Below are 27,941 nucleotides of genomic sequence, written 5' to 3' on the forward strand. Positions count from 1 at the left end.
AAAGCATGATCTGACGTCCACCTACTTACTTGAAGGATACAAAAACATCCGTCATTCAGATGCGAGAAAGAGTTCTGGCTTCGTATGACCGCCACACCAAAACTGCTTATTACTATAGATATGTCTACTTTAGTAACTTCGTTTTAAGTTAAAATCGTTTTATTTTATACATATCGATGAAATAGGTACTGAATGGCTGGAAACGTTACAGTTGCAACTTGTGTAGATTTGTCGACCATAATATAACGAATTTTATCGGCAAATAGATTATTTCGAAATGATAATCATATTGGACTCGGTCGCAAAATACTCATGTAGACGACACTTAGAATAAGTGCCTTCATAATGGCCAATTATATAACCAGTATTTATCGACAAAGGATCAGATATGACCATTGCACCATTAAAAGTAATATAGGTTTTTCTTATTACATGATTAAACAAGATCTTGCTTTAGGGTGTAAGGATTTATCAAAATTCAGGCCATTATCACTCGACATAGCGGCACACTTGATGTGATTGGTTTTTCACTGTTACGTGAACTATTCTATCTAAATACTTTTTTTGATACCCTTTTGGAATTTTTGATACTCCAGCTAGGTGATGTCTGACTGCCTCGTTTGGATGTCTTGTTGCGAACCGCGCAGCCCACCCCATAGGGCATGACAACTGAAGTACTCAATCAGTAGGCGGAGGTGAAAATAATCCTTCGTCAGACCGACCACCTACTACAATAAAATAGAATCCTAGAGGGCTTGCTCGTAGTCTGCTATATCGATTCATTCCACTTGTTGGTAAAAGTAACAAAAGCGATTGCCCTCGGCGATTGCCATTCTGTCGCGTAATATGTACCACTGACAAGCGGCTTTAGTCATAGCTCAAATACTTCGAGCACGTGTTACTCATTGCTCTCCGTTTATGCCTTCCATTGGTGAACTAGTTTCTTTGCTAAGCTCCCATTGCAAGTCGATGTCTTAGGTTGCCATGTTTCTACTTGGAACAAGTAAATCAAACTTTGAATCTGATACTGCTGTATATTGTTGACAACGCCATTCGAGCTGCCTCAGACCAATGTTAGAACCTAAACCTCGACACCGGCAAAGCAAGACTTCTAATATATACAAGCAACAGATCGTTCAAGTCTTCGACTACCGACTGATTTAATTGAGAGCTAAAGAAGAGCATATTTTATGATAGCGTTAACACTAATGCAGCTTTAACGTGCGCGGAATTCTTGCCCCATGCAAAATCCATTTTGATGAGGTCGGAAAAGGAAGCGGGGCAAGGGGTAGGGAACCTTGACGATGAGGCGCTGCTCTTTGAAGCAGCATATAGCACACGCAACGTTAACGGCGATCGCGTTGGAGGTTGGTACCCGTCAAAAAACGAGGGAAAAACTGGACGTAAGGAGCTGCGGCCTGTGAAACCTCGAGATGGGAAATGTTTAAGCATTTTATGGCGGGGAAACTGAACGGGACGCCACAACACCTGCTAACAAATACTCTTGGTTAGATCGGTCATTAGCTTGTTGAGTGACCGACTCTCGATGGTTCTCGGCTACGATATATTGCAATGGACCCTTTGACCATGTATGCGACTATAGGTAGATCGGTCTAATTGTTGCCTTGACACTAAGCGATCACAGGCAGATTAATTCAGTAACGTTTATTTTTGCTTGAGCTATTTTTTATTGACGGTGGTGACTTATCGGTTTTTGGTAATTAGAGGAAGCCGGTTTTTTTGTTGTGCAAAAAATGAAACTGAGTTAGAATCTTTCAAAGGATCTCGCAGTTATGTAGATGTATTATTAATGCCTTTTGGCATTCTATTATGCGTATATCGTGTTTTTTGTTGAAAGACTGCTACCCATGAATAGACACTCGTTAGATATTATTTAAGGGACCAAGAGAAAAGAACTTCGCTCTAGCTTAACTTTATTTATTTGTTGGGAAATTACTATTCCTCTTGTTGCGTTGTGATACGTATTTGTTACCCAGGTATATTTCATTGATGTGTTTTTACCGATGATGCACTGCAGAGGCCGTTGCACTGCGTTTTTTTTGTCCATTTAAATTTTGATTAGTGTTTTCGTTTGAGCAATTTAGCAGATTTTGCTTCCCACGCTTGGACTTCAAAAGGCTGGTAAGTACTTGTGTGGCTTAGGACTTGCAGCGCGCCAAATTCCATTTATTCATAAGACTGCGCTATTATCTTGTTAGTAGGTGGCCCGCTAAAATGGATGGGGCATTGGAAAACTTCACGTACACTTCACGCTGTCTGCTGATCAGATAACAGTTAGGAACGAGCACTTCCAAGGAATAGAATTAAACAATTTTCTGGGGGGTTGAACATCTCAATATTATTCGTTCGTCAACAGCGATAATGTGACTGGCCTATTCGAAGCAGAAATACTGGACAGCTTTTAGAAGACCCCACGATGTGCCAGTCAATTCTTGCACGAAATTGTCGCTAGGTATAATAGCAGATATCAGCTGCCAACTAGGACTAACAACTAGGACCTATTACCTGGAAGCGGAAGTAAGAAAATCGACAATGGAAGCTATATCACACTAAGCGATTCACCCCAATGCAGAATGAGCTAGCCATTAAGCTGTAAAATCATAAAAAGCCATCGAATTGTAAGAAATTAGTTCAGACAGATATAGTCACTGTAACAGACCCACCTTTCATTTAAACTGCGAATCCTTTTTAATGGGTGTTGATTTTGGTGAAGCTGACAGAATAGGTCAGCTGTGGGCGTCATGCCTACCTTTCGTTCGTTTCCACAAGTAGGCCTTGTTGGTATCGTTCAAACGCATGAAATAATTCCAACTGGCATACAATTTTTTCACACAAACGTTGCATAGTCGTGTTGAGGCGTTTCAGTACTATCAGAAAACTACAGATAGCTGATCTGGCGATTTTGACAAGGCTTTCCGGCTGAAATATGCTTCTCTCTTCCCTTCTGCCGAAATAGACAAAACATAAATGGGCATATCATGTTTGATTTGTCGGACCTCACTGTTCCACTAGTAATCCACTTGTCCACAAGAAAACCACTGAATACAAGATTGCAGCCTCCGGTGCGCCTCTTCTGATATATGATTACTGCTATTGCTATTGTTGTTTAGGCAACTCATTCTGCTGGCAGGGGGATTCATTGATTCAACGTACCTTTATAATTTTGTATTCATGTGAGATGATACCTGACGCACATTGCATGCCCGCCTTTTACTCATGTGATCGGTGACGCGCATTTTTTGCGTTTTCATTGCCAATACTAATGACGACAATGCCGCCCGCGCACTATAGTTCAAATAAACGAACGCGGCCGAGCAGGTGACAGACGATAGATAGACCGAGACAGCAGCGCCAACACAAACACAGAGACACCAGCGCTAGGAACTTCAGCTTTGCCCCCGTGTCAGTTTTCGTTGTTCGGTGATAATGAACATAATGGCAATTTCTAAAGTTGCTTGTAGCCGGTAGCCTGTAGCCCTTGTGGAGATGGCATGCGGACACGCATTCGTACAACTGCGGCCACTGGTATTACTCTGAGAACCGGCAATATTACTGATCTGTCATGTCTGCTGGGTAGGCGATAGAACATTTTTTCATTAGAGCCACTGTGAGAGCAATGATTAAATACAATAGATAAAATGCTAATAACAGGGATGCTGATATTTTTAAAGCTTTCTAAAACTATTAGAACCTGTGCTTTAATGTAGGTAGGGGTGCGGTGGATAGGGCTGCGGTCGAATAGATCTTCTATTCAGGAGCAATATCGTCTGATATAATCAGGTTATAGGAATGGCCGTGGGCACAATATTGTGGGATAGAACTGATTCAGGAGGTGTGATCGAGTTGGTTATCAAATGGTATCGATGAGTTGTTGTTATTATTATGAATTAGTATTTATTACCACTGAAAATGTAAATGCTTAAAACTTGTATATACAAGTTTTAAGCAGCAAGTAAGTTAATAACATAAAGCGAAACGTTAGTTTAACGAACGACGGGCGTATCAATTAGCCGTGCATCCGCCCACTGCTACGCCTACGCCTACGAACCTATTATTAACAGCAGTGCAACACTGAGTTGCGCTTCCAGCGGAAATTAATATACATCATATTTATGCAATGAGTCTCATAAACGTTAGTCTTTGCCATAAAGTGGGTCGGTTTTTGATGCGTGCAGCTGTTAGCATTTGAAGTTTTGTCGTCAAAAAAATATTTGCTTCATCTAATGTCAACGTAACCGTGTTTAAAAGTTCGCCAGAGCTGTAAAACATATAGTGGCTCTAAAGACGAAAAGGCCACTTGAAATCCGTTATTCTGTTGGGAATTTTTTTTTAAATAATCAGCCAGAAACATTGCCAGCAATTTTGGGTAACGAAACGATATATTTCTTATCGCCGAAGTGCGCAAGTTTTGTTATTTGAAATAAGTTCTTTATAGTATCAAATCAGGAGCCCACCGAAATCGATTACACTCCCTTCTTTTCGAACCTTCTCGTAAGAGCGGATTAGGCCGTTGTCATAGAGGCAACATTAGTGCTATTAGCAGGACGACAAAACTGCTGGCCGTTTTCTGACAAAAAAAAAAACAAACTTGAGTAAGCACGAAACTTGTTGTATTACTTGGCAGGCCAATTGGCGCTATCATGTTCCTCGTTATAACCTGGTTGAAATAGCCTAAGTAAGCAGTCTTTGTGCTTAAATACGAGTTTTAATGCGAAAAAGGCGATCCAGGGTAGGGTGATCAGGCCGACGAACCTTGAAAGAGACATCGCAGTACGCTATGATAGGACTATTGTGTCTATATTACACATTCAGAGATGTCATTTCTTAGGTAAATGAGTGTTAATGAAAAGTTGATGCTATTTGTTTCGCTGTAACGGTTGCGGCCATTTGGTGCATTTGCCCGGTTCGAGTTCCCTTTCTTATTATTAGATCTTCATCTGTTAGCTTGAGGAAGTGAAACTAAGTTCTTTGAACTTCTACGATGTTGAATTCATTAACAGAACGCATAAAAATCAACGTAGGCTGGTACCGTAGGGTGTATTCAATGGATTATCCTCTCGTCCTTTTGTCTCTCTTGACTAAAAGGCATGATAAATCCTGTCGAGTTTAGGACGCCTGTCCACTGGTCCAATTCAGGACTACACAACCCAATATGTTCATCGTTTACAAACGTTGATATAGAGGTATTCCATCATCATCATCATACACAACAGCAACTCTATTGTTTATTGTTCCAAGCACAACGGGCTGACCTATCGTGTCTGGTGTCCTCGAGTGCCCGTGACGGTCCTATTACGCACTACTGCATCTGACAAAGATGATGTGCTTCGTCCGGATGATATGAACGCAAAGCTGGAATAGCGAAATACCTCGAAGCCTCAAGCACATCTCAGAAACACTATAAATGGCGACAGATGGCTACGAAATCTCAAGCAAAGCTTACCACCAAGATGCCGCCTCTGCTGCTGCTGCTGCAGCAGTGGTTGATATAGTTTCTTTCTGCTGATGTCAGTCGTGACATGTTTCGCTGTTATGCGTCCATGCCTTATCTTATCAGTGTAACAATGGCAGGCAACAGTCGGAGTTGAAGTTGGTCCTTGTCATGCTTGGCTCACACGCGCAAGTCTGTTGCAAAAAGGGTTTCACAGCCGGTGTCGAAATTATAATGGACCGTTAGCGCATGTCCCGTGGTGAATGCAGTTTTTGAACTTTGAATTGAGTTGTAGTGAATTGGTACCGGACAGTTGTTAATGGCTGAAAATAACTCAACCACGAAAGACATAGAAGATAGTTCTATTTATTGAAGTGGCCCACTATCGTCTACATGGGGAAAACTGTGCATACAGAACGCTACTGGTGCCAGCCAAAGGGTACTTTCAACTGATTGGAACGATACATTATTTTGTCAGCTGTTAACGCCAATTCTCACTTCACTGATCGACCGAGCACCGGTGAAAGATTGATAATCAAAGTTTAACAATGACTGCGAAAATAGCGTCTATCGTATTACGATTCGGCGATTCTATAGCTATCTAAACGGCACACTCTGTTGTTATCAGAAAAACTAAACGTAGGAGACGTCTTCTGCATGATCACCGAGACTATATAGCCTTCTGAGAACCTGCGCAATCTTTTTTTTCGTAGACAGCTCCGGTTCTTGATTCGTTTTGGTTCGCTTCAGTACCAACGACATAGCAACTGGCAAAAGTAAGCATAGGGACCTGAGTACCCCAGTCATCTGCAGCTTCCGCAAAACTTGTACAGTGTTGCTCCTGCAGTTGACGAAATGATCAGCGATCAGATGCGCGATGGGGTTATTTGGAACGACTTGTGCAATCATTATCTAGAGGGGTGAAGGGATGATACGCGCGTTCATTCACCATCGTCGATTGTACCGTGACCTTTTTGCGGTGTTTTGGAAACGACTGTTTCGAAAGGCACCGCAAGAACTTCGTGGGGCTTAGCCTATAGATTTCTAAAAAATTCGATAGAAGGTAAAGCGAACAAGACGTTTATTTGTGAGCCAACTTTAATTAGTAGATCGATACAAGCGTCGCGTTTTGTCGCTCTCTCAATTACTAGATTCAGCTACTTTACTAACCGAGCCGTACGTGACTATATCAAGAGCTAGTATTGGAATAATGCTAAGAAATTGGCAGCTGTGGGCGTAAAAGCCTATTGTTCAATGGAAATAAACAGAACAAAATCATGAAGTAACGCTAAGGAAAGCTAGCGATAAAGGGGGAACCGGTGAAACGTTTGATAACTCATGTGGGAACCGACCGACTAGAAAGTGATTGAAATACCTTGAAAAAGGCCGGATGAGAGACACCGAGCTAAAATTTGCCGTTTTGACTGCTCTTGCTTGAACAAGCAGCTTTTTCAAAGGGCAATCGAAGCTGAGAAAGACAATTTCCGTTACGGCTGCGGCTTTGTTGCTAAATGCGATGGGCACCATCGTTGTAACTGTACTTTGTGTTAAAAATGTTATTTGCGGGCAGTCTGTAGGGCACCTGACAGCTGAGTCTTCTCTGCAATTGGCAGTAATTTAGGAGTAGATGAGCATACTTCAAGGATTTTCCCTCTTTTTCCGGAGAAAAAGGTCTTTGTGGCCTAAAACAGATAGAGAACAAAGTCGCCTGCAGAAAAGTGTTTGAAACGTTGTGCGCATAGAACAATAGATGATATCGATGTCAGGTAAAATGTCTCGTTTTGCCCAATTGCTACAGAAATGAAGGAACAACGTATTGTTTAAAGGTGCTATGGACTGACCTTGTTCTTCAACTGTCGTCTAGTAGGCTCTATCATTAGCTGGTACGGAAGTACAGTGCAGACTACTCAAACGACAAAGTATCTATACGCTGTAAGTTTCTGGCTGGCGTGTCCCTTGAGTTCAGTTTAGAAAACGCGTGTTGAAGTGCAATGCATTTAGAGCTGAACGAAAATATATCAACTTGTATCAGTAAGCCAGGGATTCAAAGGGTGGTATTCGAGGGTATGCATCTTGTAGAAAAGAGCACAAACCATTTTGTGACGTTAGCTGCCATATTAATAAGTTATATATTATAGCTATAGTTATATAAAGCTATAATTAGCGAGTGACGATTCGATCTGAGCATCACTCCAGACTGAAGCTATTATAGGAACAAAGTGTTCATTCGCATCAATTTGTGTCAGGCAACGGAACGTAAAGCAAATTATAGCAGGCGCACTTCAGCAAAGTATTTTGTCGTGGGCAACACTAGAAACAAAGACTTAGCTAGAATTATAAATAGGCTGCCACGAACTTAGAAAAGTTTACACTAGGAAACTATTTCACAAGTTGCGCCTCTACAAAAAAAATCATGGGTCTTCAGTTTCATTTTGATTTTTCAATAAGATCGACAATATAAAATGTGCGGGTACAAAAGGAGCGTCGTACATTATATGTTTGAGTTACGTAAGATAAAAGTTCCAAAGGCTTGTTTTTTATTCAATGGGAGACAATACCATAGGTTGCGATTGTATGTAGTACACAATAAGCTATTGAAGAGATTCTTTTGTCCAACAATGAAGGCTGGTTGATTGATTACTGTTTTTATTAAATAGTTGAATATATGTGAATTAGAAATGTCAATACCATTTTAATAGTTACTTTTGGAAAATTTTAATCTCACCATGGCCATTTATAATAACCCTATTTTAGTCTTTACTATCCTGTACTGCTGATAAACAAAAACGTTTTTGGAACATATGAGCTACTGATAAAAAGAGCATCAATTAAAAGCGTGTTCAAAAATATCGGGATGCTACATCAACTTTTACTAACTTATAGGAAAATATCCACTCTCGAAATCGAGGGTGTAAAGGTTAAGTTTAAAACAACTATTAATTTTTACCCTATTTTTTCGGCTAACATTAACAATAGAGAATTTTACCTGACATGAATTGATTGAATGTGTTTATCCCTAGGCAAGATGCGCTTCCATAAGATTGCTAACGTTAACAAAGCTCTCGAGTTTATCGAATCGAAAGGCGTCAAGCTGGTGTCGATTGGTGCCGAAGAAATCGTCGACGGAAACGTGAAGATCACTCTTGGTCTTATCTGGACGATTATTCTGCGTTTCGCCATCCAGGACATTTCTGTTGAGGAGTTGACTGCCAAGGAGGGCCTGCTGCTGTGGTGTCAGCGCAAGACGGCACCGTATAAGAACGTCAACGTGCAAAACTTCCATCTCTCGTGGAAGGACGGCTTGGCCTTCTGCGCCCTCATCCACAGGCACCGGCCCGATCTGATTGACTACGGCAAGCTGCGTAAGGATGATCCCATTCACAACTTGAACCTCGCTTTCGACGTCGCAGAGAAGCACCTTAACATCCCGCGTATGCTTGACGCGGAGGGTAAGTGTTGTCGTTGTTTTTACTTGGATTCATCGCCAATACTATCAGATTATCAGACAAGATACTGAACCTATCTCGATTGTCTACAAAGGAACGGCATTGGAGTTTAAGCATTGGCTAAAGATTGTTCTCGGTGATGATGATGATAATGATGAGGTGAATGCTGTGTGAATCGACTATCGTTGTAGACATGGTGTATACGGCGAAGCCCGACGAGCGGGCTGTGATGACATACGTTTCGTGTTACTATCACGCGCTTCAGGGGGCGCAACACGTAAGCCAGGACTGGGTTAATGAGCCCGTTTGGGATGTAAGCATCAACCTCCACCATTTGTTCCATGTTAACACCTCTATGCCGGCTGATAAACAACGTTCTTCTTGGAGACCTATATCAGGAAAACGGTCGAAATTTTGGCCTTCCTCCGGCTGAAAGTCTCTCGCTCAACCCCACGTGAGATGACGTGAGCTATCGCGTCATGTAACCAACCTGAAAAATGTCCATGCTTCGATCAATGGATTAGATTCCGCTATGGATCCACTCTGATCTGATCATCCTGATCTCATCAAGAGACTAGCGGCTAGTAATCACAGAATATCAACTAACCCCCTGGAATACGCTCCGTCATGCGCTGCGGCAGTTTTAGCCTGTTTGCTGTGTTTTACTTAAGCATGTATTTAATACTAAACATAGTTTGGTGTGGAGAAAAGAACTACCGTGGCTACGGCCGAACGCAAGATTTGTGGCAGATTCCTATGTACAGTGTGATGCGTATTGAACATCGGTCAATCCGATCGGAAAAATTTTAGAAAAGGTGTTCACAAAACATACATGTGTGCGCGTTCTAGCCTCTCCTATGCCTCGAAGCAAAAAAGAGGTTTTACAACGACCTTTCTTGTTATGATTAGGCAGAATGCATGCTGCTTGACGTGTTTCATTAATTAACCAAGGTGTGCTGTGCGTGGCAGACGTTGGCTGTGCGGCTATGCCTGACGAACGCGCCATCATGACTTACATCTCATCGTACTACCATGTGTTCAGCGGAGCGATTCAGGTTCGTACCCCAATCACACCTGACGTGACACTTCCCACTTCTTGAACAGCCACGTCTTGTTGCGAAGGCATGGCTATAAAAGTAACTCCGTGTGCCTCTTCAGGCATTCCAGGAAGCTAGAGAGTCTCTTCTGTCTTTGTCTTTGTGTGTGCACTGCAGCATTGAATCTGGGCGTTCTTGCTGAGTAGAGTGCAAAAACCGAGCATTGTTTCGTACTGACGGATCATAGTTGCTACATGCGCTCTGATCTTTTGCTCTTCATGCGACCCTTCCCAAGTTTGCTGAATGTGTTCGATCCATATTGCTTTCGATGTTATTAGTAAGTATAACATTTTCGAACTTTTAACCATCCACGAGTATAGACGGAGACTGCGGCCAATCGTATCTGCAAAGTCCTCAAGGTTAATCAGGATAACGAGCGCCTGATGGAGGAGTACGAACGCCTCGCGTCTGACCTGCTCGAATGGATTCGCCGAACCACCCCCTGGCTCCAAAACCGAACCACGGATAACACTCTGCCAGGTACAATTAAGTCGACGCATTTAACTATGTGTTATAGATACATAGCTAGCACTCCGCTAAAATAATACGCCTCTATTTGTAGCACACAGAAGTTAATTCTAAAACAAGGGCGATATGCTTAATTTTAGTTAGAACTCCATTCTTTTTGTAGGCTTTTTCATCAACGTATCGTCTATCAGTTTATTGTAGTTAGCAATTATGTATGTCACCCCTACACTACCTTCACATATAGGTACTCAGAAGAAGCTTGAGGAGTTCCGCTGTTATCGGCGCCAGCACAAGCCTCCACGGGTCGAACAGAAGGCCCGACTGGAGACGGCTTTCAACACTCTGCAGACGAAGCTGCGCCTTGGCGGCCGACCTGCCTTCATTCCGTCCGAAGGTAAAATGGTTTCGGATATTACCAATGCCTGGAAAGGCCTTGAGTCAGCCGAGAAGGGCTTTGAAGAGTGGCTCCTTTCGGAAATGATGCGCCTAGAGCGTCTTGACCATCTGGCCAAAAAATTCAAGCACAAGTGCGACATACACGAGGATTGGACTCAGGGCAAGGAGACGATGTTGCAGTCGAATGATTTCCGCAACTGTAAGCTGAACGAAATGAAGGCGATGAAAAAGAAGCATGAAGCGTTTGAATCGGATCTGGCCGCACATCAAGATCGGGTCGAACAAATAGCGGCTATTGCTCGTGAGCTTAATGCGCTCGGCTATCATGATGTTGCTTCTATTAATTCGCGCTGCAAGCGCATCTGCGATCAGTGGGACCGTCTGGGCGCACTGACTGCGAAACGCCGCCAGGCTTTGGACGAGGCGGAACGAATTCTGGAAAAGGTTGATCTACTTCATCTCGAATTTGCTAAGCGTGCTGCTCCTTTTAATAATTGGCTCGATCAGGCGTGCGAAGACCTCGTCGATATGTTTATCGTGCACACGGTTGAAGAAATCCAGCAGCTTATCCAGGCGCACGAAGGCTTCAAGAACACTCTTGGGGAGGCTGACCGAGAATATCAGAACATTATTGGACTTTCGCAGCAAGTTCAGTCGCTGGCAACACAGTACCAGGTTTGTTGATCAATTTTTTTTATTTGTACGAATTACTGAGGTCGGTTGAATTTCCTATAGACCAGTTTTTGGTTTTCCTATTCAGTCTCTTTCTCTCTTGGCCCGAGAACGTAAATGTTCCAAATGCGCATCTATGTAGTCTATAGTACTTTATTAAGTAAAAACCGCTTACCTACCATTTTCAGATTCCTGGCGGCCTGGAAAATCCGTACACGACGTTGACCCCTGGCCTCATTCAGGCGAAATGGGCAGAAACCAGGCAGCTTGTGCCTCAACGCGATCACACATTGCAAAATGAACTTGCACGCCAACAATGTAATGAGAACTTGCGCAGAAAATTCGCTGAGAAGGCGAATCAGGTGGGACCATGGATCGAGCGGCAGATTGACTCGGTCAACTCCATTGGCATGGGTATGCAGGGCAGTCTGGAGGTTCAGCTCAAGAAATTGCATGAATACGACAATGCCGTCGTGCAATTCCGGCCTCATCTTGACGAGCTCGAGCGTATTCACCAGCAGGTACAGGAGGCACTCATCTTTGAGAACAAGTACACGAGTTACACGATGGAGACGCTACGCGTTGGCTGGGAACAGCTAGTTACATCAGTACATCGCAACATCAACGAAGTTGAGAACCAGATTCTCACGCGCGATGCTAAAGGAATCAGCCAAGAACAGCTCAATGAATTCCGCCTGTCGTTCAACCACTTCGACAAGAAACGCACCGGTCGCTTAACACCAGAGGAATTTCGTAGCTGCTTAGTATCTCTTGGTTATAATGTCCGCAACGCTGATGGGCCCGAATTCAGGAGGATTCTTGGTTCTGTTGATCCAAACATGACTGGTGAGCTTCGACAGTGATTCGCTGCCGACTGTGCAAGCACAAACACAATTATATCGATAATATTCTATGCTTGAGATATGAGTCATATCGAGAAGAATGATTTATACCTGACGTTTCCTTTTCTTATATATATATATATATATATATATATATATATATAAAGTTAACTTTTATCTCGTTTCATTAACTCTACGACAATTTACCAAACAGTCCCATTATGTCTCATTGTAGGATATGTACACTTTGATGCATTCTTGGATTTCCTGACGAGAGAATACACAGAGCTCGACACTGCGGAGCAGACTATTGATTCGTTCCGTATCCTTGCATCTGACAAGCCCTACATAACGGCTGATGAGCTAAGAAGGGAACTCCCGCCTGACCAGGCCGAATACTGCATTCGTCGAATGAAGCCATATCCTGGTACGTATTCAGAGAAGATTATTGCCCGTAGGACATATGGGACCTATCCTAACCTAAGTAACCGAGACGTGATTGAACAGTAAAGTGGCATATTCTTTTATAATTTTCTTTAATTCATACACTTTGCGTTTAATTGCTCTTTTTTGCTGTTGTCTGCTTCCGACAATCGATCAGCACCTATACTACAAGAGTTTAATCGGAAACGAAGCTGATATCTGGGCAGCTATAGGGCACAAAGTCAATTGTCACTATTAGACTAAGGCTTCGATAGTATTTATGCGCGTGCTTGAACGAAGCTACACTTGTAAAAGTAAAACCAATGCTTCCGACGGATTGTTCGACTCCCCATAATTTCAGGTACTCCCGGAGGTCTGGATTACCGCTCATTCGCCACTATGCTCTACGGCCAGTCTGACCTCTAAGAAGGCGTAGGTTTCAGCATCCAGAAGACCCACACCGCCGAACCTAATCGAAGTAACGGAAACTATCGCATCGAACCTGAACACTACGAGAACCACACCTCATACTTAATCATCATATTAAGAATGAGACAGAGCTTTCCCTGAAGTCGAGTCATATTTATTTCTACCTTATTTAATAAAAAAAATTTATATATATATATATATATATATAGGATATATATATATATATATATATATATATATAGGATATATACACAGATAGGAAAGAGAGAAAACAGACATTGAGTCGCTTTAATTACTCGTGCACTCAGTCATTCGTGAATTGTGACAAGTGAGAGTTCCGCCGCAACCCCCATGGTCCTGCAGTCTGGCTCAGCTAGAACCCAGTATCACGCTAAGAATTAAACACCGTCCGTGGGAACACGTGGGGAAGAGAAAGTGAGTACAAGGGAAAAATAACATATTAAGAAAACTTAACTATTACAGCTATAACTGCCTACCTGAAGACTAAGTTTCCTAACGTCAGTGGCTAAGTGCCCTCAAAATGCTAGATCAATTTGAGGCTAGTCGAGACGCGATAAGGGAAAACCTGAATACCTACGTGACACCACCTAATCGAACAAGATAAAAATACGAATTAAAAACAAAGGTTTGATAGGACAAGTGTGGAAGCAAAAGAAACCGTGCGAAAGATAGAGACTACGCTTCATTGCTCGGAAATACATCGATGTGAGAAAAAGCATGCATTTGGCGCGTAAGAAAAACTAAGAGAAAGTAAAACGGAAATGAAAAACGCACGCGCTCAGCCTTTAATAGTTACAGTGGCGTCTGTAGCACGAAAAGTAAGCGAAATATCCAGACAGTCACGGTAACCCATATTCATATATAATGTCGTGTTTATTTATAATAATAGTAATAAGAGGTGATAGAAGAAGAAAAGGATCCTCACGAGAAAATCGTCGACGTAAATCGTTCCTTTCTTTAAAGAGAAAATGCCACGGTTTTCGTTACAAAAAAAAAGAACAAACACAACAATGGAAACACTAAACAACCAGGATGCCTCGCTGAAGATAGACCCGTTTGACAGTGGCTATGGGCAACAGCGATGTTTGTTTGTTATAGTCAGAAAACTGAACTTCTTAGAAATACAAAAACTCTCCCCTTAGGGAAATATAAAAACTCTCCGCAAACTGACAGAAGATTACTGATCATTTACAATATGAGATAGTATGAACAACGACTTCTGCTCGCCTCTTATGCAGTTGCTCAGCTATGAGGTCTGGGAGTGTGCATGTCTTATGTTGAGAAAGCCACCGTAATAAACGACGAAATTTATTCATGCAGCTGATCAATTTATGATTAATGACCTTCAAGCAAAATACAAATAAACAAATTATTCTCAGACATGAATGGATGATAATATTGATGATGTGAAAGATCATTCGCTGCCTACATTAATAAACGCAATCGGAAAAGTTGTAAAAAATGTTTTTTGTTTTACCTGATCAAGCTTGGAGGTAATTAACAAAAAAGTGGATATTAGTCAAGTTTTAGATAAATAGAGCAGTTAAACATACAGCGCGTGTTGCTAGCTAGATCTTACAATGCATACGTTCATCTGAAGAGATTTCTTGCTGGTATTGTATTTTCGTATAATACGGGATTTAAAAATCTTCTTTAAAAATAGCAATTAGAAATAATAAACTTATAACTAATGAACTACTCTAGTATCGCTTCTTACAATTTCAGTCATATAGGACGCTTCCTGATTATGCCACCTGGCTACAATGTTTCGCTAATTCAGTGAAAATTGGAGAAGATATTTCCTGGTATCTATGAGAGCCCATCACAGTCAGAGCCTTTAGTAGTCACTGCTCAATCGTACAGATTTCTCAAAGGAAAAGTTTCTAAAAAAAAATAAGCTGCTACGATAACAAGGCTATTACTTAAGAAGCACAAAAACATAGCAAAGAGACAACAGAAGATAGGTAAGAAAAGGCAATACTGTCCAGTATGTTATAATAGTCGCTAAGAGATGCCTTATCATTAAAACACTGATTGCAAAACTAATCATTGTTAGCTATATAACAAGGCTATCCTTAAACTCGACAATACAATTACCCCAAAAGCAAATATGACTCTTGACTAGATTTCACTAAATTCATTTAGAAAGAAATAGAAGAATTGCTAGTGATTGTCTAACTATCGTCAGACATGAAGACTATGCTCTGCGCACGAAACCCACGAGGTCTCTAGTACGCGATTCGCGCTCAACAACTGGCGTCGTTATGTGCATAAGATAGCTGTTGTGGGTGTGGCACTCCAGAGTGAGCTCAGGTTCGGCCAATTAGAGGGCGCCGTAAGTCGGGCGACTGCACTAGGATGCAGTTCTTAGCTATCTGTAAATACAAATTTTTGTAAACCACAGTATACCTGCTTTCATGGCATTGGAAGCGGTGTTTTTCTATAATGCAATCGTGTCGACGTTCAGCCATGGCAAAACATTACATTATGAAGAGTACAAATTTCAAATGGATGAAATTGCAGATAAGTATATTATTTATTTAGCCCGTTAAGATTTTGTTGTACTTCGACGGTCCGTCGTTTAAGATCAGGAGGGATCTGCTTATCGACACTTAAGAATCAGTACATGAAAGTGTTCATGCTTAATGCTCCGCTTAGTAGCGAATATGTGGAACCAACAGTACACATTAAAAAAACGTCTCTTAATGTTGTACAAAACCTTGGATTTATTGGTGCATCTGAAAGACTGGTGCATTCCCGCCCTAGTTATATGGTTTCTCTTGAGGCTCTGCACAACATAGGTCGGTATGAAGAAAAAGATCCGACTTGTGCTCATATGTACTCTAACACATAGTGCCCAAGATAATCTTCAGTTCTGGTGGTCTCACTCACGGAGCGACCCTTCTGGTAGCGAGTGATGAAGTCCGAGCGAACTATTCGAAGAACAATAAATTGCACCAAGCGACCATGATCCCGCTCCTACGAGTTTTTAGCCAGTAACATAATGAGCCTGTTTCAATTGATCCTGAGTTCTGGAACAGTATTTCCGCTTAGGCTACGCAAGAATTTCGGCGACTTCTTTATCAACACCAAACTCCTGAAGTTGTACAGCGTGACCAAGTAAATCTTCGTGACGTGTCGCGATCCAGTGTCCACGACAAGAGTTAGCTCGCCGAAATCGGTGAATCTAACAAGTTGTATTTCACCGGCATTCAAAAAACGGTCGATCGCTAGAAGAGTGATTTTACTGATGACGGTTTGCACTGCACTGGCGGCTTTGGCGTTATGGACGCAGTTTGTAAGACTACTTTGTTGAGCTGAAACAGTTCTTTATCTATTCGCCCTGTTGCACGTCTTTTAGAGAAATCGAGGATGTTGAAAGTTCCTGAGATTACCTCGTGTGAGACTGCCTGTGTATCCGAATACAGATAGCACCATGGAGGAGTGCTCTTCACCGATGAGTTCGAGAAGGCCAGTGCCAAATAGGCTCGAACGGCCAGCCAAGACTGTGCGTATTTTGGTGGAAAAATCGTACATGGAACTTTAAGCTGAGACATTAACAGTGCCGCTCTATTAGGCTATTAAAAGCAAATCCGACAAACTTTGAAACTGAATAACTTTTGAATGAGTTCCGCACTTTTTAATATACTAGATGTGCTCCTTTAGTTTTTACCGATTTATTCCAGTGCTCCTGCAGCTTTTGGACGGCTATATACCCACCACTCACGTTCTCATATGTAATTTTTCAATCTATGGCTTCTCATAATGATTCGATAGTGGAGTATACTTGCCTACCAGTTGCCCTTCTTAGGGCATACAAGGCCCCGAAAAACACAAATCTTCATCGGAATACTAAACGGGTCGAAGCCAAAGTTGGGTATTTCTTAGTTCAATCCGGGAAGTTTCAGTGAATGGAGTACGGCGATAAGGTCTAACGTTATCATCAGACGAGACGCTACGCAGTGATTGCTGTCCCAACAGCCCATGTACCTCTTGAGGAACTTAAGATATCAGGCTGCATCCATTATTTTATTTCCGGCGAATACCTCTTAATAGAAGTTGTCCTGACGTCCACTAAAGGTACTACCATCACTTACGTCCGAATCTACTCGACACTATTACCAAACTCACTTCCTCTTCAGGGCGACGCCATCCGTTTGCCTTGTCCTTATAGAGGCTACAATCTCAAGTACATAGGATACGCTTGTAACAGCCTACTATTTACACAATTATTGCTAATCAATACGCAGAGGAAGACGAAACATCTTTTTAACGCTGATGTGTATACCGCTTTGAATACATGGACAAAGCAGACATTCCATATGAGCACTTTATTATAATACAGAAGTTGTTTCCTTATCAATTCGTCATCAATACGTGAAAAAAGAATGGGCACCGTTTCAGTAAGTACTTATAGAAATTACTTGGAAACAAGGTTTGCTGTTTGAATACCAAGAATCTACGTGTTTTTGTATGATGGAGAGGCAGAAACATTCGATTTTAAAAGTGGAAGCCTCTCCACTTCAGCTCTACCTTTTCAGAACTGTAATTTCCACAATAGAGCGAAAACACTGTTTTATAGAAGCCATTTCACTATTTTACTTGGTCATGCTGAGGGTTAAATGGGCCAGGGAAGACTAGGATTTTATAGGCCACTGTGTTTTGGACATGTGTTAAGTAAATATATAAAGTTAACGATGAATTATTATGCCAAACTCATGGGTAACTACAGTAGTTCCACACACTTGAGTAATGTCTTTGAAGAAGAACGAGCGCATTACAATTCTTTCTTACTTATCAAGCTAAATATAATTCTTATATGCGTTCGTGTTTGAACCACTCGCAGCCTAGGTTCACACTGCTAAGCAAAACTTTTGACCTAGCTAGGCTGGTACGAATTGAGTATGCGGCATTGCCTTCTCGAATTCAAATTCCAGCTTGTTTACGATTTTGGATAAATGTTCTTTCTATAACTTTGATAAAGTGCCTATGTTATTCCCACAAGGTCATCAGAGATACATATAACCTCATCTCTGGCCCATCTAATCCTATTTTCTGAAGTTATATAGAACAACGACATATCTTCAAATAATATTTCTTCAAAAATTAGTAAATCATTTTTAATAAGTTTTTTTTATGTTACAAGATAAAATCATCTTTAGCGTACACATTGTGTATGCATTTCTACCGCGATAGCGGCTGTCCTCAGCACTTTAGGTAAGCATTTTGCCACATATAGCCTGACTTTCCCCTATATGCAACAGGCAATAGCGCGCCACACCAATTTCAAACTGCTGCAACATAGTTAAAACCTAACAAAGATGGCGGCACATACAGACATGGTTGTTCGGCTGCCGGTAGTCAGGTAGTGCGTTATGTTGAACAGAAACTATGCTATTACTGCTGAATTAATTCGTCGAGTGCCGTTCGCCTACTTTTAACTTTTATACTAGTTGGCATACAAAGTGTGCCACAATCGAATTTGCCGTCAGAAGTTTACGCGCCGACCAAATGTCCGGTCGACTGTACAATAACTTGGTGGCATTGCTTCCGCAGTTTCGGGTAGATCCGAATCGGCCTGGTAAATGCTTCGGAGAGTTTATACGAAACAACCTGAACAAAGGATTTCCTGAAGGAGAACGCTCTGTGAAAGTCGATGTGAAACTCTGTAAATAGCAACACATTACGCATATATTAAGAGTACTAGCTACGTTTTGTTTATTTAATCACACCTATTGATTTCGACTTTTATGATTCATATAATAGAATTTTTTTGTATTACTGCTTACAGTTTATTATGGATGACGCGTGGTCGGAATAACGTAGAATAAAAAGTGAAAACATTCAATCAGATTACAAAAGAAAAAATTCAAAGAACTTCCCCAATTTCAATAAATTGGGGTAACCATAAGTAAGTATTCATCTAGTAAATAGAACTATTGCTAGTTTTCATAGGACTTAATATCTAATTTTGGTAACGTAACTGTACATGTTAATGACAGACGTGTTCCTATGGTAGGGCAAGAAAACTACGAAGCTTTGAGGGTGCTGGCTGCCAGTACTGACCAGAAAAGGTTTCCGCGCCGCTACACGTCGACCGCGACGGGTATTACGTCCGAGCAATGCTCTCAAGCTATAGACGGTTCGTTAGTTTTTTTTCGTATTTTTCTTTTCATCTTACAAATTACACGGAATTTTGTGTTTCGTAGTATAAATATAAACGTTTTCTACTTCTTTGTCGTCTTAAATTTGCAGAGTATCTTCACAACACGAAAGCCTCGGAAGGCGATCGTGAGACTTCGATCACAAGCGCACTCAAAAAGTGGCTAAATATCTAAATGTTAAGTAAATCTATCACATCTGTGACGGAGTCTGCCGTATTGCTGGAGTAAGCTTTCATTAAATTGCTTAAAATTATCGCATTCGTTCGCATACGAAAGAGCGAACAGACTAAGGACAAAAAGTGGTCTATCGCTGTTTGTACTAATCGAAACGAATTATGAGGTGTATTCATTGCGGGGCTGAGGCTAGCAGCTTGTATCATGTTTTCTGCGGGTCAATCAAACTAAGAGAATGCGTAAGTGCTTTTCTGTCATAAACCGTTTCTGAGGGAACTGGGACTTTAATAGCGCATTTTATCTATTGTAAACATAAGGAAATACGGTATTTTCACGTTTTGTATAGTATTATATGGCCTGACGAAGCAGTATATCTTACATAAATTGTGGATAAAGAGAATGAGAGGCCAAAAGTGACTAAAAGTTTAAGAATTTACAGTGGAAGGAAAACTCAACGAAGACAGCTAACCCCTGTGACTTCCGATATACTCTGGGCATTGGCAGGAAGAATGTAGCCACTTTATCGATGATCTTTTGGAGGTCGAACCAATGGTGATTGGGGTGAAGTTATTTCTGTTGCGACGGCAGGTCTATCGGCACCTTTGCTGCAATCGTGAAGGTCCTCTGCCACTGCAGGTTCCGATTACGCTTTTGGCAATGGAGGTCTGTAGATAGATGATTTCCTATCAACGCTCTTAGTTAGACTTTCGGCTTAAATGTAAAAAATCAAGCAACTGGTACTCTTGAAATATTGAAAATCACCTAGATATATATATTTATATATATATATATATATATATGTAGTTTATTAGGATAACTATGGAAACTAATATATATAATATATATATATATATATATATATACATCTGTATTCGTCTGCTTGCACTGTTCGGGTCGACTTTCTACAGTTATCCTAAAAAACACTTTTGCGCAACAACGTGAATTATAGAAAAGTAAAAGGAATTAGAAGCAAGCTTTTGAATATCTACTACTCTTCAAATATATGTGTAAATATCTTTTTTTACCAAATTGGACACCGTTTTATCTGTATAGGTTTTCCTGTCGTGGACACTTTGTTGCTATGAGGAAAACTTCGAAGAAACAGGAGACTCGTTTCGGTGGAACCTTTTTGATACGACTGTTCGGGTCACATTTGGTTGGATGGCCTACATAGCAGTCCTTTACGTATGCTTGTCCACCTTCGCAAAGTTTGATAATTATACGTACGTATTTTGCTACAAACACGTTATATGTGAAAAACAAGATTCTAATCCGTTAGCTCGAGAGCACGGAATTTGAAATAAAATACGGAACCGATCCAGTTTCAAGATTTATCCACATATCTTTTTATATGTTTATAAATTTAATATTTTTACGAAGAAATTACGCAACTGATATTACTCATTTCAGCATGTCGCGAGTATTTTACTTGGTTACGGTGTCTAGCTTTTCGAAACTACTCAATATTGGCATCGTGCTGTGGAGTCCAGTTGAGTTTCTGGTTGCTGCCGCATATGCAGCGGAATTTTATTGGCTTCTCGCACAATTTCGCATGTTACAATGTATGTGATCATAATGGTTTGTTACCTTTGTACAGCTTTTTAGTTTTTATCTAATAGATTACGATAAGCGCATTAGTTTCAATTTTGTAACGTGGTGCACATTTGCAGAGCCATAGCTGCTACTATGGTTATTGCGTTGATCATGACGAAATTATTCTGTGCTTTATTAAAGTTGCCTCCTATTCTATCTTTTGAAATATTTTTTAATAAATTTTTTTTGTCGTAGGTACCCTTGAACGTTCGTGGCTGGCCTCACTGCTTTGCGTGGCTGTAGCAGCCTGGGCGAAATGGACGTTAGCAGCTTCATCAATACCCTGTGTCGTCTCTAATCAATTCGTTGATTATGTTTAATTCCAAAGCCACCTTAGCAATGTTAACAGCGAGTGGCATAACCCGCCCGATTCACCAACGGTCATAACGGTATTACAATTAAATAGAAAAATGCGCTACGGTAATTTGTAGAACTCAGCGTAGCACTAAGTACAACACTCCAGTTTTAATAAAAAAAAATAGAATTTTTACCCATTTGTTAAGTGTAACGTGTGATGAGATTTAGATGATCAGAGAGTTTAAATTCTATCAAAACTCGATCTCGAAAAAATCGAAAAATTAAGACAAATTTCCAAATCAAGGTTACTTTTGTCTTAGCATGTCTTTTATTAGAGTACCTAATATTCTTATTATCATTGTTATTAGTCATTGTTAGCTGCATGTCTATTTACAATGTTAGTACTTCTATTCGTCACATAAGTTGAGCTTCTTTGCTAAGCTCGAGTCGCAGCTCCTAAAAGTTGCTAAAAGGTGCGCAATAATTGTAAAAATGGCAACGTCTCTTCCCATCGACAATACTTACAGGTACTGATACTTGCAAATATATCAATCAATCAAATATTTAATTTTATGCGGCCTAAAGAAAAACGTCCATGCTGCTTCAACAAAATTTTCTTCATTCAGGACCTGTAGATTAATGAATTCCAAACAAACGACTGAGTTAATATCTCCTCTAGTTAGGCTTCGTTAACAACGGAACATGAAACATCGCACAAAACGTTTATATAATATTCCTTGAAATTTTTTAGAGCCAAAATGTTAAAATCAGACAATAATCGCTGTAAGTAGTAACATATATAGCTATGTTCTTTGAGTTAGGCTCTGGTTTTTGCACTTGCGACTTCACACAAAAATATACTTATTGTATGGAAGCTAGAACGAAACATACAAAAAACTCTTGAGAATTTTAGCGTTTCGCTCTTGCCTGACAAGTGCTAGCTAGTGTTAACTAGACGGTGTCATGATCTCGCCTCATTTATAATAAACCTTGTCGTGCTTGTACGATTAACATTACTAGGCATAGTTATACTAGTTCTCTATATTTTTTTAGTGCACTTCTTTAAAGTCTCTTCACACGGCTGTCGTCTGTCGCCCACAAATCTCAAGCACCTTCTCGCAGACTTTAGCATAGTCAATTGAGCTGCCGTTAAGTCGTTTTCGTTTTATGACAAGGCAATTCCATTCTAATGAGCGAGCGACCTCCAGCTCAAGTGTTGACTTCGCAGCTTTCTTTTCTCCTGGTCGAACATTTTCCCTTTCGCCATCCTTCGAACTGCAAAGATGCGGAGAGAATCGCTATTGAAAGTTAGAACCTGCCTCCGCACTATTTAGCCAAACTTAATTGATTCAGTAAAGCAAACAGTATAAATTAGTAGTAATACTCGCGAAAGAACAATGTACACGCACTAACTTCAGACCCTTTATTACTGCCATGTCAGAATGTTTGAAACGCGAGTTTAACAAAGCAATCGGTACATCTTGAAATTTCTAAATCTTGGCTACATACCCTCTGATTACAAAGCCCTTAATTTCTGTCTTATAATTGAGCTCCTGCAATTTAGACTCCAGTTTCTGTAAAAGCTCCTGATAGTTAACTTCGTAGGGAACCTTGGCCACATTTTGCGTGTGCTTGACATATCTGAAATCACAATGAATAACGGGCATTTCAATTGAACATAGAAGAATGTACGCCAAATAATTATGCTTACTAGAAACAGCAAATTTTTACCGCCGCCTTGTGCAGAATCAAATAAAACCGCGAAAAGGTGAAAATATTACTTTTCCTTCAATAAACTGATTACATTCTGTAATTCAAGTGGATACCTGGGCTCTGCGTTTAACGTCTTTACAGGGGTAAGGAAAGCGCGTCGAACTTTTCCAATCGATTTGCCAATGGCCTCACGCAAGCGTCGCTTCGACGACCACGGCGTTCCAGATCCCGAATCATTGTTGCCTTTACTACAGCCAGGGGTTCTCAGAGGCGTACGTTGGGGTGTCTGATATACAAAACCACCTTCAGACCCCTCCACGGCACGCTGCGGGGTTGTTGGCTCAGGTAGTCTGAATGGAGAGCGTTCATGAACAGCTTCTTGTCGAACCTGCTACATGCAAACAATATAAATAATAGACAAGTGAGCGAATGTAATTTTGGCACGAAAATAACATACATAATTTTATTTCGGTAAATATTTCGCGAGAGAAGTACAGGCACATTTTGCACGTACAGCCCTAACATGAACCTGTCTCTGCTTACTGGATAAGCGAGATTTTTTATTATCCGAAGGCCTTTACACTACATGTCAAGACCATCGCGATCAAATCGTTTTAGTATGCCAGTTATACGTGTTGTAACCAGTATACACGCATAGTTTAACGATATAAATTCATAATTTATTCACAAAAAAAAAAATCAGCAAATGTCTCTTAAACCGAATTTTTGAAATTTAATACAGGCAAATAACGATCCAAGGATTGTTCCCCTTGTGTACATTAGGTGAAACGAGAATCAGCAAACCAAAATGATTTTCTGATTTCTGTTGTTGGTTCTCGTTGCCAATACTCCCAAATCCACTTCGATTCTTTTACTATATGCATGAAGATTTATAAGTTGAACTACGCCTTTAAGCAGATACTTAACCTGTGAGGGACTTCCAATGACCATAAGGTCTGCATCGTCCAAACCATCCTCTAGTGACTTAGACCTTCTGGGCTTCTTGGGTGGCACCACCGTCTCTATAGACTCCTTATCAAATAACGCTTTCCTAACAATCGGTCGAGATTGTCGTTCCTCTTCCTTAGACAGTTTATACGTCAGTCCCTTCTTTTTTCTACAACATTAAAGAACAAAATGGATTCGTTCATTCGAACAACGTTTTGATTTTAGACAATTGAGGATAATTCAAGAATTACATTATAGAAATGTTTGGAAATCTTACTTTCTATAGTGAAGTCTTAATTAACTTTAATGGTAATCACCTTGGGTTGGAAGTGACAAAAACTGGATGTGTTACTGCAGCAGCCAGCCAAACACACCTTACTTGTACTAACCTGTCATGCATGGTAAGGTAAATTCCTGTTAACGAGTCATAATTCCATTTTTCGATCGTATCACTCAACTCAACAGGCGGCCGTTTTAGATACTTTGACATCTCGTTAATGATCACAGGGTCAGCATTATTTATGTCCGAGTCGATTTTCGGGTCAGTAAGGTACATGTCATATGTTGTAGCTGGAAGAAGCCGGCCGCCATCTGTGACCCACCTAAAAGACGCACAGAGTTTTGCTTACTATGGTATCGTTAACAAACTGATCTTTAAATATCTTGTTGTATACCAAACTCGACAACTAAATACTTGTTAAATTGGAGCCGTTTAAATATCCAAACGTTAAAAACCTTTAAGGATAACACAGTCATAAGTCGGTTATTTAAAACCCAGTGACATAACAAACGAAAGCGTATCTTTTCTTAATTCGGATATATACATATATGCTGATTAAGGTCTTCTAATAAATGCGTCAATAATATGCCAACAGCTCATATTAACTTATAGAACAACACGCATTCAATGCCATCAAACCGGCCAGTTTTAACTTACATATGTGATGCAACGTCGTTCATTGTAAACCGTCTGTTTGGCTCAGCGGTGAGCATTTTATGGATGAGGTTCTTACTACCAGATGATAGGTGCTCTGGTAACTCTGAGAGACCTTTGTTGATTTTCGAAGTGATGACACGGACACTATCACCTTCAAATGGCAGGAATCCGCAGAGAACAGCGAACAATATAACCCCCAGAGACCAGACATCGGCTGCTGTTCCAGTGTACGCATGGCCAGCTAGCAATTCGGGAGCGGCATAGCATGGTGAACCGCAGCAAGTTTTCAAGCTCTGAGCTACTCCTGACGGTTTCCAACTTGCACAAAGCCCGAAGTCTATTAACTTGATTCGATTCATGCCGTCGAGGAGCATGTTTTCAGGCTTAAGGTCTCGATGAGCAAAACCTTTTGAGTGAATGTATGCCACCGCACAGACCATTTCCCGAAATAAACGCCTCGCATCAGTTTCCGGCACCCGACCTCTATCAACGATATAATCAAACAGTTCGCCACCTTCACAGTACTCCAGCACCAGACAGATGTGGCCGAAGGTTTCGACCACCTAAGACAAAGGACATAGGATTAGAACTCGCAGTAGACATAGGTAGCTTCCATTGTTATCAAGTGTATTAGTCATTGTATAGGGAAAACTTAATTACTCCAACATTTTTAAAAAGCCGAAACCCATGTCTTTCCAATTTCTAGTTCGGTCCTTCTAAATCCATTTGACCTCCTTTGATAATCTGACAAAATATCAGCGAACTCCAAAAGTTGATCAAAGCAAAGTAAGGGTAGGCAAGGGTATCTGGGCAAAATGCCGAATTCAACGTACTTTGAAATTTTATTAAATTAATCGAGTAAAAAAGATTAGTTTTTTTTTTTTATATGATAGAGGCATTCTGCTTTGTTTTTCAAACTCTTATTCCAGTACTCTAGCAGCTTCTGGGCTTCTGGCTGTCCAAAAGTAACGAGTAAAAAACGTAAGGCAACGTTGTATATTCTTTTACTTAATCCAAGGATACATTGAAGTATGGCAATGAGGCCCCTGCGTTGTCGTCAAATATTCAGACCAGGTATTTTATTGCCGTATGAATATATATGGAACCTCACGTATGATTGACTAATGTTTATAATTAACAATATTGTTAAAGACCGCTTGCCTGATAGAGTTTACAGATATTAGGATGATGAAGATTTTTCAGTGCATTGATTTCGAGCTGAACTCTGGGCAGATCGACTCCGAGTTTTTCTTTGTCCATGATTTTTATGGCGACATTGTGCTTGGTAATCACGTGCGAACCTCGTTTTACTTTCCCAAAGCCCCCTGAAAAAGCAAGAGATCAATCTGTTGTATGCGACTGATAGATTCCAGTGATTTCTTCACTAAAAATACTGCTTTGCGATTTCGGGGTTAGATGTCGTGCCGATTCACAGCTTCACAGTTGTTACTTTTTCTCATCATCAGCAGATTCACCTCACTAAGCATCACGCCTGCCTAGTTGTGCCATTTATAAGAATAGACTAATAGGCTTTATATTTAAGCTTTACTACAAAAACGTAATTGATGCGACGCAAGTTACAAGACCAAGCGGTCCTAGATGTTGAAGCCAATTATTTCCAAAGGCTTGGTAAAGAGGTTCCAGAGTGACTTGATATCAAGCTAAGATTTAGACATTAATATTAAAGTTAATTAACTTAAAACTCCGCGTTTGCAAGTATTTCACCGGGGAATTCGAATCGAGTCTTCTAAACATCCGCGTTACATCTCAGAATCTAAAAATATTTACATGTAATGGTGGTTCCCAAAGAGTTTTGTAAATTCTTTGCAATAGTAAGGCTTCACTTTCATCACCCCCATTTTGGCTTACAAGGGGATCTCTTAATTCTGCATCCTTAGGGTATGCTATTTTTGTAGTGTAGCAGAACTAGTTAGAGCTTTACCTAGCTAAAAAGAAGGTAACATTGGAAGGATACTTAGGTGCAGTGAGGCTAATCGACTGCCGCATTAGATGGGCCTTTACTTCACATTTAAATAAATAGAAAAATAGCTTCAAAAAAGTATTACTTTAAAACAAGCTGGTTATAACTCAAGCTACTTCTTTACTACATTTTTAGTTCACTCAGTTGTCAAACTTACCAGAACAGCTGACATTTAGACCAAGATTCCGATGGAAGCCTGCGTTGACTGGTTAGACAGTTTATAACGTACTTATTTAGAAGGTTATTATACTTTACCAACGCAACTATTTTTATAGGAGAACAGTCACTTAGTCTTTATTTCATAAAAGTACACACCTTAACTATTCGAGTTAAAGTACACATCTTAACTATTCGAGTTATCTCAAGCCGGCAGCGTCAAATTGTTTAATATACAGAGTACGGTAATGTAAGGTATAGGCTACAACGGTCCTTTTGTTTTTCCCTATGTATCTATAACTTGGCCAGCAAAAGGACTGTAGAAACCTCAGTTACTTTGCTGACATAGATTATCACTTTACTAGCACCTTTTTCAGTTTATTTAACATTATGTAAACATTACTATTTGATAGTGTCACTATTTGAAAATGAACTTACCCGATCCAAGCGTTTGTTTAACAACGTAATCCTTTTCAAGTTTCTGTTTGACATAATTCCAAGTGGCTTTTTCTATTGATGCCTTAGTCGTGTCGCCCATTGTGGCGGCAGCGACTTCAAGAAGTTATTCGAACGAAACTTTTAATGATGAACACAAACTACACAACCAATAAAAGAAAATTTCAGTGGGTACAAATTAACCCAGCAAACCCAAACAATACCGCCAATCAACCCGCCACCGAACTTCTTTGTTACCCGCCGATGAATGCAAAACAACAACAAGCGTTGAGCAGA

At 40.5% G+C, this 27,941-nt stretch overlaps 3 protein-coding genes and 1 long non-coding RNA gene across 12 annotated transcripts in view; 2 read left to right on the forward strand and 2 right to left on the reverse strand.

The window, feature by feature from the left end:
• Positions 1-14,708, forward strand: part of Actn (alpha actinin) — a 28,924-nt gene extending 14,216 nt beyond the window's left edge. For 2 of the 5 annotated variants that reach the window (XM_022839454.2, XM_086969870.1), the window contains exons 3-9: positions 8,473-8,901; positions 9,090-9,211; positions 10,316-10,475; positions 10,708-11,534; positions 11,720-12,377; positions 12,609-12,800; positions 13,158-14,708. In XM_022839454.2, coding sequence (XP_022695189.1) covers positions 8,473-8,901; positions 9,090-9,211; positions 10,316-10,475; positions 10,708-11,534; positions 11,720-12,377; positions 12,609-12,800; positions 13,158-13,222 — 2,453 coding nt within the window. In that variant the 3' untranslated portion in view covers positions 13,223-14,708. Of the gene's footprint in view, positions 1-3,436; positions 3,595-8,472; positions 8,902-9,089; positions 9,212-9,867; positions 9,954-10,315; positions 10,476-10,707; positions 11,535-11,719; positions 12,378-12,608; positions 12,801-13,157 lie in introns of those variants that run through there. The other 3 variants (XM_022839457.2, XM_022839456.2, XM_022839455.2) reach the window with 3 other exon arrangements.
• On the reverse strand, positions 1,713-3,380 carry LOC147753017 (uncharacterized). Its single transcript, XR_015312489.1, has 3 exons — positions 3,175-3,380; positions 2,685-2,965; positions 1,713-2,526 (listed from the first exon to the last, which is right to left on the reverse strand). It is a non-coding gene; the product is annotated as an uncharacterized LOC147753017 (long non-coding RNA).
• A 3,852-nt stretch (positions 14,709-18,560) lies between the features above and the next one.
• LOC111263942 (protein ARV1) lies at positions 18,561-21,679 on the forward strand. Of its 5 annotated transcripts, none has more exons than XM_086969871.1 (5): positions 19,517-19,634; positions 20,089-20,247; positions 20,638-20,807; positions 20,995-21,146; positions 21,373-21,679. In XM_086969871.1, exons 2-5 carry the CDS (start codon positions 20,134-20,136, stop codon positions 21,495-21,497), a joined length of 561 nt encoding a protein of 186 aa, XP_086825997.1. In that variant the 5' UTR covers positions 19,517-19,634; positions 20,089-20,133; the 3' UTR covers positions 21,498-21,679. The 5 variants fall into 5 exon arrangements, 3 of the variants coding, with proteins under 3 accessions (XP_086825997.1, XP_022695211.1, XP_022695210.1); XM_022839476.2 differs by having other exon boundaries at positions 19,587-19,823; positions 20,024-20,247; XM_022839475.2 differs by having other exon boundaries at positions 19,587-19,823.
• A 94-nt stretch (positions 21,680-21,773) lies between these two features.
• On the reverse strand, positions 21,774-27,926 carry LOC111263941 (maternal embryonic leucine zipper kinase). Its single transcript, XM_022839474.2, has 8 exons — positions 27,648-27,926; positions 26,234-26,397; positions 25,073-25,635; positions 24,525-24,737; positions 24,115-24,304; positions 23,301-23,575; positions 22,984-23,115; positions 21,774-22,749 (listed from the first exon to the last, which is right to left on the reverse strand). Exons 1-8 carry the CDS (start codon positions 27,745-27,747, stop codon positions 22,548-22,550), a joined length of 1,839 nt encoding a protein of 612 aa, XP_022695209.1. The 5' UTR covers positions 27,748-27,926; the 3' UTR covers positions 21,774-22,547.
• Between the last annotated feature and the right edge of the window lie 15 nt (positions 27,927-27,941).

This window comes from Varroa jacobsoni, unplaced genomic scaffold, assembly GCF_002532875.2.
Source record: "Varroa jacobsoni isolate VJ856 unplaced genomic scaffold, vjacob_1.0 scaffold_802, whole genome shotgun sequence".
NCBI lineage: Eukaryota > Metazoa > Arthropoda > Arachnida > Mesostigmata > Varroidae > Varroa > Varroa jacobsoni.